This window comes from Bactrocera dorsalis, chromosome 1 (assembly GCF_023373825.1).
Source record: "Bactrocera dorsalis isolate Fly_Bdor chromosome 1, ASM2337382v1, whole genome shotgun sequence".
Classification (NCBI taxonomy): Eukaryota; Metazoa; Arthropoda; class Insecta; order Diptera; family Tephritidae; genus Bactrocera; species Bactrocera dorsalis.
In genome coordinates, this window is record NC_064303.1 from 42,484,199 (window position 1) to 42,496,631 (window position 12,433).

Here is a 12,433-nt window from a genome sequence, read left to right on the forward strand (position 1 = left end):
GCCAATTAAGAAGAAGAAGATGATAATAGAATAAAAATGTCGGATCAAAATTTTTTTGAGACTGCATTGTTGGAGTTGTGTTTTCCCACTCTGACCACAAACTGTACACCAATCATTTGCAGATATAAAATATTGCCTGCTGTGTGATTTTTGTCTTTTGCGCTTGGATGGTGTCTTGGCATAGCTTACTATAGCCCTAAACAATTAGCGGAATAGCTTTTTATAGCAGTATTAAATATTATTGTATTTATTCATCAATAATACATAGAACTGGCTTTAATATACAACATTTATAATCATTTATTAATTTTCTATTCGGATTTAAAGAGTTGATTAATTAGTGGCTCTAACGGCATATTTCTTCATCCGCTCTTCGATTTCGGGCCGGAAATGCCGAATTAAGCCTTGCACGGGCCAAGCTGCACCATCGGCTAGAGCACAAATTGTATGCCCTTCAATTTGTTTGGATATCTCCCACAACATATCTATTTCGTCAGGCTGCCCATTACCAGCAACAAAGCTAAGAAACATAACATAAGTCAAACATATTTCAAATAATAACGTTTTTAAGCTTGATTTCTACTTACCGCTTCATGATCTTATGCATCCACATAATACCTTCACGACACGGTGTACACTGACCACAACTTTCGTGGCGGTAAAATGCGGTCAAACGTTCAATAGCTTTGATTATGTCAGTGGACCTATCCATAACAATAAGAGCAGCTGTTCCAAGTGAAGTTTGAGCAGCAATTAAACCATCAAAATCCATTAATACATCATCGCAAACTTTTTTTGGGATGACTGGAGTAGATGAGCCACCAGGAATCACCCCAAGTAAATTATCCCATCCACCGCGAATGCCACCGGCATGACGTTCAATTAATTCTTTAAGAGGGATCGACATTTCTTCTTCTATTGTGCATGGTTTATTTACATGACCGGAAATGTTAAACAATTTTGTTCCTGAATTACGTGTTCGTCCAAAACTTGCAAACCAGGCACCACCACGCCTCATGATAGTGGGAGCAACTGCTATTGTTTCCACGTTGTTTACCGTAGTAGGACATCCAAAAACACCAACATCTGCCGGGAATGGAGGCTTTAATCGAGGTTTTCCTTGTTTACCTTCAAGTGATTCAATTAAAGCAGTTTCCTCTCCACAAATGTATGCACCAGCGCCACGATGCATAAACACATCGAAATCATATCCAGATCCACATGCATTTTTTCCAATTAAACCCGCCTGGTATGCTTCGGCGATAGCTAGCTGCATATTAGAAGCCTCGTTATAAAATTCACCGCGAATATATATATAAGCAGCTCTCGCACCCATTGCTTTACCAGCCACTAAGCAACCTTCTACTAACTTATGAGGGTCATGTCTCATAATTTCACGATCTTTACATGTTCCTGGTTCACCTGAAATATATTAAGAAAAAATAGACCTCTTCGCTAATATGCAAGGTATATATGTAAGTAAGTTTTTACCTTCATCAGCATTTACAACTAAGTATTTTGGACGTCCATCAGATGGTTTGTTCATGAAGGACCATTTCATACCAGAAGGAAAACCTGCACCACCGCGACCACGAAGGCCAGAAGTTTTAAGTTCATTGATGATCCAGTCAGAACCCTTTAATATAATTTCTTTGGTTCTGTGCCAATCGCCACGCTTTAATGCACCTTTTAAACGCCAGTCATGTCGACCATACAAATTCGTAAAAATGCGGTCTTGATCGGCTAGAGGTCCAAATTTAGTTTTCGTTTGAGGAGGTGGTGTTCCTGGAGGCGGGGCAGAAGTGCCTTGTAATCGTCGTTGTGCTACCGCAGGCAAACTGGCACCTATTGAATATAAAACTATGTTTTTTGACAAAGTGCGATGTTTTTGTTTCGTTTGAATTACATAAGTACTTCGTGAATAATCAATACTTGCAGGTATAACAAATAATAAATAGCAAATTGGAATTTCCAACATTGTAATCTTGATTTACTATTAAAATTTTTAATTATTATATACTTTGAGGATACTCACTTATTGCTGGTCTTTGAAGAAAATTTATTCTCACCAGGGCTCCTGCCATTTTCGTTATTATGTGGTCTATATAAATACTATTGTCACATATGACAGCTGAATCTAATTTATAATAGCGACGTCTATCGAAAATTGTGTGAAGCTAAGTACAGAACACCTCGAATTCAAAAAAGAAGAATTATAATCTCAAATTTAGAGACTTGTGACTGTATGACAGTACAGAATCGCACGCTTAGAAGTACTATAATAACAAATAAAATTGGTAAAGGTTCAGGAGAGTGGCTTTTCTGAAAACGTGCACCAATTTTCACGGGAAAGGCCTTAAAATACTCGTTTTTAATTCTACTTTACGAATATGTATGGCGCGAGCCTTTAAAATCAATATTTTCTTTGTTTTTATAAAAAAACATCGTATTTCCCGAAATGATAAATTTACTTTTACACTTAACACGTCTTTAGTTGTTAAAATTATACTTTCTATAAGTTATAAACACGTAATTATTGATGTTGTTTAGTTAATCAATAAGAGAAATTAGTTTTTATGTTATTTTTATAAATATATGAAAAACTGGTAGAGGTTCAGGGGAGCGGCTTTTCTGAAAACGTGCACCAATTTTCACGGGAAAGGTCTTAAAATTCGTGTTTTTAATTCCAATTTACGAATATATATGGCGCGTTATCTATTTTTCCGTTTTTTGCAATAAAAACAATAGGGATATTCTCTTGCTCTTGCAAAACCCGGTACAAGGTGCAAGAATTGCAGATTTACAACGGCACAACAACAAACACACGCAGAAAAATATTTGCAAGGGCTGTAAAATATGTCAGACCAAAACCCATGTATATTTGCATGCAATGTCACGCAAAAATAAAATTGCAACCCTGTTGTAGTTGCCATTTTACATTAAGTCATATTTTGACGTTAAATTGTTGAGGAAGGTAAGTTTTAAATGGATTTTATAATTTTTATTTTTATTCTATTTAAATTGTTCTCTTGCTCTTGCAAGATTGCAGATTGCAAAAATACTACACCGAAATATACAAGGGCACGAGAGCACCCTTTGCAGAATCAAGTGATATATGAGCGACTGATTTAGTCAATTCATTGTAAATGACTATTGTGCATAGCTATTGTGAATTAGCGCACCTTCCGCATACATTTTTAACAAAAAAACTGTAACAAAACTTTATAATTTAAATAGAAATTATAAAATCTAATTAAAATTTACCTTTCTCAACAGCTCACGACTTCCGGTCTTTGACCAAGTATCCTCTGGGTAGCCTAAGAACATCCGTTTGAAGGCGAGCTAAAGTGAGAAGGCGAAATATCCCCTACTTAGGGTTGTGCGCTGGGTTTGGGACCCGCCACGTAAAAAAACACCCCCAATGAAAAAGCAAACACAGCCTCGGATGAGAGACCCCCCTTTTGATGACGACCATGGCAAACGAAATAAGGACTATGATTTGAGGGCATGCACCTGGAATGTCCGGTCCCTTAATTGGGAAGGTGCCGCTGCCCAGCTGGTAGATGTCCTCGTAAAGATAAAGGCTGACATCACCGCCGTCCAAGAAATGCGATGGACGGGACAAGGACAGAGACGAGTAGGTCCTTGTGACATTTACTACAGTGGCCATATAAAGGAGCGCCAGTTTGGTGTTGGATTCGTGGTGGGAGAGAGACTCCGTCGCCGAGTACTATCATTCACTCCGGAGAATGAACGTCTAGCCACAATCCGCATCAAAGCGAGGTTCTTCAACATATCGCTGATTTGCGCCCACGCCCCGACGGAAGAGAAGGACGATGTGACCAAAGATGCTTTTTATGAGTGCTTGGAGCGCACTTATGAGAGATGCCCCCGCCACGATGTCAAAATCGTGCTTGGCGACTTCAACGCCAGGGTGGGCAAAGAAGGTATCTTTGGCACTATGGTCGGTAAATTCAGCCTCCACGAGGAAACATCCCCAAATGGGTTGAGGCTGATCGACTTCGCCGGGGCCCGAAATATGGTTATCTGTAGTACTAGATTCCAGCATAAGAAGATACATCAAGCTACCTGGCTGTCTCCGGATCGAAAAACCACCAACCAGATCGATCATGTTGTGATAGACGGAAGACACGTCTCCAGTGTTTTAGATGTGCGTGCGCTCCGAGGTCCTAACATCGACTCGGACCACTATCTTGTTGCAGCCAAGATTCGCACCCGCCTCTGTGCAGCAAAAAACGCACGCCAACAAACACAAGGAAGGTTCGACGTCAAGAAGCTGCAATCACAACAGACAGCCGAACGATTTTCTACTCGGCTTGCACTCCTGCTCTCTGAGAGCATTCGTCAACAACTCGGTATAAGGGAACTGTGGGACGGCATTTCAAACTCCTTACGTACAGCTGCAACCGAAACCATTGGTTTTCGGAAAGTGCAAAAGAACAGCTGGTACGATGAGGAGTGCCGTGTCGCAGCGGAGAGAAAACAGGCTGCCTACCTCGCAACGTTACGATCGACCACAACACGTGCGGGATGGGATAGATACCGAGAGTTGAAGAGGGAAGCGAGACGCATTTGCAGACAGAAGAAGAAAGAGGCCGAAATGCGTGAGTACGAACAGCTTGATAAGCTGGCCGACAGGGGTAATGCTCGAAAATTCTACGAAAAAATGCGGCGACTTACAGAAGGTTTCAAGACCGGAGCATACTCCTGTAGAACCCCCAAAGGTGATCTAGCCACCGATGCCCAGAGCATACTTAGATTATGGAGGGAACACTTCTCCAGCCTGCTGAATGGCAGTGAGCACATAGCACCAGGAGAAGGCGAACCCGATTCCCCAATCGATGACGATGGAGCAGACGTTCCATTGCCCGACCATGACGAAGTTCGAATAGCAGTTGCCCGCCTGAAGAACAACAAAGCGGCAGGGGCCGACGGATTGCCGGCCGAGCTATTCAAACACGGCGGCGAAGAACTGATAAGGAGCATGCATCAGCTTCTTTGCAAAATATGGTCGGATGAGAGCATGCCCAACAATTGGAATTTAAGTGTGCTATGCCCAATCCATAAAAAAGGAGACCCCACAATCTGCGCCAACTACCGTGGGATTAGCCTCCTCAACATCGCGTACAAGGTTCTATCGAGCGTATTGTGTGAAAGATTAAAGCCCACCGTCAACAAACTGATTGGACCTTATCAGTGTGGCTTCAGACCTGGAAAATCAACAACCGACCAGATATTCACCATGCGCCAAATCTTGGAAAAGACCCGTGAAAGGAGAATCGACACTCACCACCTATTCGTCGATTTCAAAGCTGCTTTCGATAGCACGAAAAGGAGCTGCCTTTATGCCGCAATGTCTGAATTTGGTATCCCCGCAAAACTAATACGGCTGTGTAAACTGACGTTGAGCGGGACCAAAAGCTCCGTCAGGATCGGGAAGGACCTCTCCGAGCCGTTCGATACCAAACGAGGTTTCAGACAAGGCGACTCCCTATCGTGCGACTTTTTCAATCTGCTGCAGGAGAAAATTATTAGAGCTGCAGAACTGAACCGAGCAGGTACAATCTTTTATAAGAGTGTACAGCTGCTGGCGTATGCCGATGATATTGATATCATCGGTCTCAACACCCGCGCCGTTAGTTCTGCTTTCTCCAGACTGAACAAGAAAGCAACGCAAATGGGTCTGGCAGTGAACGAGGGCAAGACGAAATATCTCCTGTCATCAAACAAACAGTCGTCGCACTCGCGACTTGGCACTCACGTCACTGTTGACAGTCATAACTTTGAAGTTGTAGATAATTTCGTCTATTTAGGAACCAGCATTAACACCACCAACAATGTCAGCCTAGAAATCCAACGCAGGATTACTCTTGCCAACAGGTGCTACTTCGGACTGAGTAGGCAATTGAAAAGTAAAGTCCTCTCTCGACGAACAAAAACCAAACTCTATAAGTCGCTCATAATTCCCGTCCTGCTATATGGTGCAGAGGCTTGGACGATGACAACAACCGATGAGTCGACGTTGCGAGTTTTCGAGAGAAAAGTTCTGCGGAAGATTTATGGTCCTTTGCGCGTTGGCCACGGCGAATACCGCATCCGATGGAACGATGAGCTGTACGAGATATACGACGACATCGACATAGTTCAGCGAATTAAAAGACAGCGGCTACGCTGGCTAGGTCATGTTGTCCGGATGGATGAAAACACTCCAGCTCTGAAAGTATTCGACGCAGTACCCGCCGCGGGAAGCAGAGGAAGAGGAAGACCTCCACTCCGTTGGAAGGACCAAGTGGAGAAGGACCTGGCCTCGCTTGGAATATCCAATTGGCGCCACGTAGCGAAGAGAAGAAACGATTGGCGCGCTGTTGTTGACTCGGCTATAATCGCGTAAGCGGTGTCTACGCCAGTAAAGAAGAAGAAGAATATGTCTTTATGTAAAATGGCAACTACAACAGGGTTGCAATTATATTTTTGTGTGACATTGCACGCAAATATACATGGGTTTTGGTCTGACATATTTTACAGCCATTGCAAATAATTTTCTGCGTGTGTTTGTTGTTGTGCCGTTGTAAATTTGCAATGCTTGCACCGTGCACCGGGTTTTGCAAGAGCAAGAGAATATCCCTATTATGTATTTCTCATTTTTACCAATTCTCTTTCAGACTCGTATATTGAGAATATCGATATTTTAGTTTATTTATATTTTTCCAATTATTATTATTTTTCTATTATGTACATATTTCTTATTTTTACCAATTTTCTTTCAGACTCGAATATTGAGTATATCGATATTTTAACTTCTTTTTATTTTTCCAATTAATAATATTTTTCTATTATATATCTCTCATTTTTATCAATTCTTGTTTAGTCTCGAATATCAAGAGTTTCGATATTTCGAACCTGATCACTGTTTGTATCACTAGTGCTCAATTGAATTTCGAACAGTGATGCCACTTATAGCGTAAATATCGTGCAAAATCTAAATACTTTTTATTGTTTTTATTGCAAAAAAACAGAAAAATAGATAACGCGCCATATATATTCGTAAATTGGAATTAAAAACACGAATTTTAAGACCTTTCCCATGAAAATTGGTGCACGTTTTCGGAAAAGCCGCTCTCCTGAACCTTTACCCTAATCTGTTTTGTTTATTTTCTCGCAACTTGTAACTACAATAGGGGTATTCTCTTGCTCTTGCAAGATTGCAGATTGCAGAAATACTACACCGAAATATACAAGGGCACGAGAGCACCCATTGCAGAATCTAGTGATATATGCGCGACTCATTCAGTCAATTTATTGTAAATGACTATTGTGCATGGCTATTGTGAATTGGCGCACCTTCTGCATACATTTTTAACAAAAAAACTGTAACAAAACTTTATAATTTAAATAGAAATTATAAAATCTAATTAAAATTTACCTTTCTCAACAATTTAACGACGTAATATGTCTTTATGTCAAATGACAACTACAACAGGGTTGCAATTTTATTTTTGCGTGACATTGCACGCAAATATACATGTGTTTTGGTCTGACATATTTTACAGCCATTGCAAATATTTTTCTGCATGTGTTTGTTGTTGTGCCGTTGTAAATCTGCAATTCTTGCACCGTGCACCGGGTTTTGCAAGAGCAAGAGAATACCCCTAATTAATTAGTACGTCGAAGATATGTGTTAAAAATATCTTTAATTAGTGGACATATGGCAACCATTTGGGTACTTGGAAAAATGTCAAATCAGGTAGTAGAAATTATAAAATTTATTAATTGATTAATGTCGCAGGTTGTTTGGAATTTACTGTAATGAATAGTTAATCAATTGCGGAAAATACGTAATTCGTATAATTATTAGAAAAATATAATGGATACTCTTGCATTGCGAGACTCCGCCACTGAAGTTGTAGTGGTAGATAATTCTGCGAGTTTGGAAGATTCGGTTGATGTAAGTGAACAAAGGCAAATAATGTTCTTGTATTAATTGCTGCGTTTTAATCAGTCAACTCCAGTACTACGTCTTCGTTTAAAAAAACCCAAATCGGACAGACAAGTTGCCTGGCGTGAGGGTACCATTGATAATGAAGGCATGGGAAAAAAAAAATCGAAGTGTTAGCGCAAAATTATGTACACTTTCAATATATTCTAATACTTTTCTCTACTTAGGCTGCTGCATATATAAAAAGCCTGTAAGTTTCGGAGAAAGCTCATCTTCCGACGATGACGAGTGTGAGCACTGTTTTGGGCATCCTGAAAAGCGCCGGAGAAATATCAATAAAAGCCATAATCACGGTAAAGATGTAACGGATAACAACAGTAATGAAAACAGAGAATCTGAAATAGATATTACTGAAATACAGCAACCAAAAGATGACAATGGCTCCCACGTTTTAAGTGATTGATATTAAGTTACAAACTTTTAACGGGAACCAATTACAGAATCATTATGCAAATTTTGCAACAATATAGTTTGTTATTTTCTTTGTAAATCCCAAGTTAAGTGTAATTCTTTTCTAAATAAATTGCAACCTTTCGGTTCGTTTACCTAAATTTATCATAAATAAATAATATTGAAAATAATTAATTTGTTTTGTTTTGGTTTATTTGCACGTCTGTTACATTGGTATTTTGAACCAAAAATTTACCAATTGACATTTTTTCATACCATATTAAAAACTTATTAAGTGAAATACTTTAAATTATCAAACATAAATAAAAATTTATCAACAAACTTATTTCATCATTTCTGTTCCGTATATTTAATGTTTAAGGAACATATGTATGTATTTATTAACATATTCTCTAAAATTTTATTATGAGAATACTTGAAGAAGAAAAATTGCGCAATCCTGCCTTTCAAACGCTAAAGGAATTGTTTTTTAGAATTAATTTATCCAAACATAAGTACTTACGTATATTACTTTTCTTTTAAGCGTTATATAAAAGGTTTTTTTAATTCAAAAGCCTCATTATGATTTCTTGATTCGATGTTGAATTGTTTTGCTTTTGCTCGAGAGCGCCAGATCTAAAATTGATTTTTTTCAATCAAAATTGTTAATTATAAAATTGGTGTTATAAAATTGCAAAACCTTAATTGTGTAATCATCACTGGTCGTTACGAGCATTTCCGAGTCACGAGAATTGAATGCAACGCTATTTACTACATCAGTATGTCTATATTTCGCAAGGCATATACCATAATATCGGTCCCAAAGGTATGCATGCATATCTTCCGCGCCGCTAAAAATAAGGTATATCAAAAGTAAATCTTTTGTTTGATATTGTTCGATATGTTAAGATTATACCTGCCAACATAATCTTCACATACGTCGAGAAATATGAAAAAACACTCTGTACTTGGAGTGTAAGCTTTATGGGCACGTAACATGTTACCCACACGTTTCAAGGTCATTAAATCAATAACATGAATGTCTATTTCCTGCGCAATTGGAGGTGGTTCTAGCGCATTAGTTATCACATAATTTTTTGGCCACGGTCGAGTATTGACATATAAATAACGATTATCAGGGCTTAACGCCATACCAATAATGTGACCATGTAAGTCTATTACTTTGTCTACCTTGTCAAATAAATGAGCAATAGAGTCGTAATTCCACCAATCAGGATCAGCTCGCAATTGGTTCTAAAATGTTTTCCTTATCAATTTTAACAAGTATAAAATAATTCTACAAGTACCTCTCTTTCGGCGGCCTTTTTTGCGGCAATTCTTTCTTTTAGTGAAGGTCCGGGATCAAGTTTTTTTGGAAATGTTACATTTCGTATACGTTTAATTCCTATTTGGTGTGGTGTATAAGTTTTCGATCCAGTTGAGAATATTAAGTACTTGGGTACAGAGCTCTCCATTTCATCATCGTAGTCATCCGTAAAATCCAAACCGTCATCAGATTCCCCTGATGAGTTTCGTTCATGTTCGGTGGGGTATTCACGCCGATACTCATCTAAATAACGAATAGTGGAGTCGTTATGATTTGAAATATTTCCAAACGAAGTAATGGTGTTGGTGGAAGTCGATGCACTTTGTTGAAGTTTGTTTAATAGATACTCGGGTGTAGCACTACGTTGTGATCTTCGTAATGTGGCTGCATGGGAAAGTGGATTTCCTGCAGAAGTTGTTGGTGTGGGTTCCGTTTCATTTATAACTAACACTTCATCAAAAGACTGCTTTGAGTTGCTAAGTTTAACTTCTTCGACCAAAGGGTTATTTAAATTATCTAACCACGGACAATTAGCTACCATTAAAGCCCGTACGGAACTAGCATTTTTGTTATAGAATTTATACAACTTGTTCATAATAGGTACATGCTCCGAATCAATTTCCTGATTTGCTTTATTTAACCATAGTTCAGAATAACTAAGCAGATGAGCCAGCCAATGTAAATCTCCAGATATTAGGTATTGGTCACTGAACCATGCCCCAAATATGTCATATGGGCGATTTACTACACGACAACGTAAACGTGATCCATCTATTAAACAAGTTCATCAATTAAAAATACAGAATATTGCTTAAATATTAACCTTTTCCGTCTACAGTGAAGACTGCGATCTCTCCAGATGTACTAATTGGAGATCCGAAATGTACACCAGATACGAGAAGAAGGGTATCACTTTGATTAAACTGGGAATATTGAGTATATTTCCAGCTAAATTGCTTCATGTTGTGCGAATACTTCTCTGTACAAGGATGACTTGAATTCCAGACCTTTTAATAATCAAAGTTTTAGAAGAAAAGTTATTTGTATGTAGGAAGTTTTTGAAATTTACTACACAAAAGAGCAACGTACTATTACGTAACCATCCTTTGAACAAGTGGCAAACATTTCCCCATTGTGTGAAAAACTAACATGAAGCACTTGATGTGTGTGGGCTTCGAGGCGCTGCGATTGAACAAAAGGTATATTCCAGTTTAAACGTTTATATTCACTTTTCCATGATTCAGCTCCTACAACATACAATTCAACTATTAAATATAAGGCCCGCATTTGCCAAGAAAATACATAAAGCTGTTTTTTTAAAATTAGTGTTTTTATGGATACCGACAGTCTTTGTTTTACATTTTGCTTTTGGCATACCCGGTTTGAGCCCTATTGTAGGTTCCACTTTATAATGAAGTAAAAATTTCTGTTTCCACATAAGTTCGTCATTTGAGAGGGTGAACCATCGTTTACAAGTCACTCCTGCATTGAGTAAGTCCTTTATTGGCAGCAACCAATATATTCGAAATAATATTGGTTCGGGTATGGACCACCATTTTAATTTGTTACTTTTGTTTGTATTACAAAAATTATCATCATCGTCCCAGTTATTCACTTCAGATTTTTTATATAAGTTCCAATTATTTTCCATAGAGCCTTACTTTTGGAAGAAATTTTTAGTTTCAGTTTTTATTTATTTAAATCAACTTTACCCAATATTTCAAAAAGTTGTATGTTGTGAAAATTAAGCCACGCAAAACAAATGTACAAAAATAACTTTTTCTTGGCGTAACAAGTTCTTCAACTGTGTCGTTCAAAAATATATAATATAGTAAATAAAAACACCAAACGTCAACAATAAACAAGTCTGTTCCTTAGGTGCTAGCAGCTGCTAGCCATCAGGAAGACGAAGTTTGCAAGTTATGTGCTGAATAAATAGAGCGCGACAGATTGCAAACGGCATCTATCAAATATTAAAATACACACGATCTTATGGACACATTTATTTAGACAGCTGCACGACTGCAGGCTCTCAGTTGTCGCTCTCGCTAAAAAGGACCATACACGGCACACATGTGCGTTCGATCTGTGTGAATTCGTTTCGCCCATACACGACACACAAATCCATTTTGCGTTCGTTCTTCACACAGTGAACATGTGCGACAGGCAAGCGGAACATTTCTTGTAATTTTATTTCTTTTATCTATAACGTTGTATGGAATTGAGGGAAAGTTTATTATCTTTGGCATAAAATTATTTTCTATTTAAACTCAAAAAAAACTAAGAAAAGTCAAGTTCGAACATATTTTTAGACACCATAAAATAAATTGTTTTTGGTCAAAAATCACTTTTTTCAATTAAAAAAAAATATAAAATTTTACACTTTTTTGGAATTTTCTTAGTTTAACTAGAAAATAAATTATTAAAAAAAAATGAATCTCTTTGAATTTTTTGTTTCCGATAGAAACTGCGGCCTGCATCCTGCCCGCCGTCCGAAAAATGCACATGCGAGGTGCATCGGGCAATTGCTTCTCAAAGGCAGAATATCAAGGACTTCGTATCCAAAAAATTTGAGAAAGATGTTCAAATATATAACTATAAAGCCTAGAATTTTGCTTGAATAAATTATTACTTTCCCTCCCAAAAAAATCTATTTTTTGAAGCCTTTAAAGCAGGTTCACCTTTTAACACAAAAGCAA

The 12,433-nt window shown here is 38.1% G+C and overlaps 3 protein-coding genes across 7 annotated transcripts; 1 reads left to right on the top strand and 2 right to left on the bottom strand.

The window, feature by feature from the left end:
* Positions 1–217: 217 nt before the first annotated feature.
* LOC105227337 (NADH dehydrogenase [ubiquinone] flavoprotein 1, mitochondrial) lies at positions 218–2,190 on the bottom strand. 2 transcript variants are annotated; one of them, XM_011206623.4, is made up of 4 exons: positions 2,036–2,190; positions 1,492–1,845; positions 588–1,422; positions 218–520 (listed from the first exon to the last, which is right to left on the bottom strand). In XM_011206623.4, exons 1-4 carry the CDS (start codon positions 2,082–2,084, stop codon positions 334–336), a joined length of 1,425 nt encoding a protein of 474 aa, XP_011204925.2. In that variant the 5' UTR covers positions 2,085–2,190; the 3' UTR covers positions 218–333. The 2 variants fall into 2 exon arrangements, with proteins under 2 accessions (XP_011204925.2, XP_011204917.2); XM_011206615.4 differs by having other exon boundaries at positions 1,492–1,860; positions 2,036–2,175.
* Positions 2,191–7,736: 5,546 nt separating this feature from the next.
* On the top strand, positions 7,737–8,598 carry LOC105227298 (uncharacterized). Its single transcript, XM_011206568.4, has 3 exons — positions 7,737–7,966; positions 8,021–8,129; positions 8,185–8,598. Exons 1-3 carry the CDS (start codon positions 7,886–7,888, stop codon positions 8,418–8,420), a joined length of 426 nt encoding a protein of 141 aa, XP_011204870.1. The 5' UTR covers positions 7,737–7,885; the 3' UTR covers positions 8,421–8,598.
* Positions 8,599–11,643, bottom strand: LOC105227308 (F-box/WD repeat-containing protein 5). Of its 4 annotated transcripts, XM_029551702.2 has the most exons (9): positions 11,447–11,641; positions 11,112–11,394; positions 10,824–10,981; positions 10,558–10,741; positions 9,715–10,505; positions 9,324–9,661; positions 9,108–9,258; positions 8,940–9,043; positions 8,599–8,881 (listed from the first exon to the last, which is right to left on the bottom strand). In XM_029551702.2, exons 2-8 carry the CDS (start codon positions 11,383–11,385, stop codon positions 8,954–8,956), a joined length of 1,986 nt encoding a protein of 661 aa, XP_029407562.1. In that variant the 5' UTR covers positions 11,386–11,394; positions 11,447–11,641; the 3' UTR covers positions 8,599–8,881; positions 8,940–8,953. The 4 variants fall into 4 exon arrangements, with proteins under 4 accessions (XP_029407562.1, XP_049318497.1, XP_011204891.1 ...); XM_049462540.1 differs by having other exon boundaries at positions 8,599–9,043; positions 9,715–10,478; positions 11,447–11,643; XM_011206589.4 differs by having other exon boundaries at positions 8,599–9,043; positions 11,112–11,390.
* Between the last annotated feature and the right edge of the window lie 790 nt (positions 11,644–12,433).

Excerpts from the sequence above, each read along its gene's own strand:
- LOC105227337 (XM_011206615.4), bottom strand. The coding sequence starts at position 2,084 with ATGGCAGGAGCCCTGGTGAGAATAAATTTTCTTCAAAGACCAGCAATA. Across the intron at positions 1,423-1,491 it reads AGTTGTAAATGCTGATGAAG|GTGAACCAGGAACATGTAAA; the intron begins GTAAAAACTTAC and ends AATATATTTCAG. Across the intron at positions 521-587 it reads ATGCATAAGATCATGAAGCG|CTTTGTTGCTGGTAATGGGC; the intron begins GTAAGTAGAAAT and ends TATGTTTCTTAG.
- LOC105227298 (XM_011206568.4), top strand. The coding sequence starts at position 7,886 with ATGGATACTCTTGCATTGCGAGACTCCGCCACTGAAGTTGTAGTGGTA. Across the intron at positions 7,967-8,020 it reads GTTTGGAAGATTCGGTTGAT|TCAACTCCAGTACTACGTCT; the intron begins GTAAGTGAACAA and ends CGTTTTAATCAG. Across the intron at positions 8,130-8,184 it reads GGGAAAAAAAAAATCGAAGT|GCTGCTGCATATATAAAAAG; the intron begins GTTAGCGCAAAA and ends TTCTCTACTTAG.
- LOC105227308 (XM_011206589.4), bottom strand. The coding sequence starts at position 11,385 with ATGGAAAATAATTGGAACTTATATAAAAAATCTGAAGTGAATAACTGG. Across the intron at positions 10,982-11,111 it reads TACAATAGGGCTCAAACCGG|GAGCTGAATCATGGAAAAGT; the intron begins GTATGCCAAAAG and ends TGTATGTTGTAG. Across the intron at positions 9,662-9,714 it reads AAAAGGCCGCCGAAAGAGAG|AACCAATTGCGAGCTGATCC; the intron begins GTACTTGTAGAA and ends AAAACATTTTAG.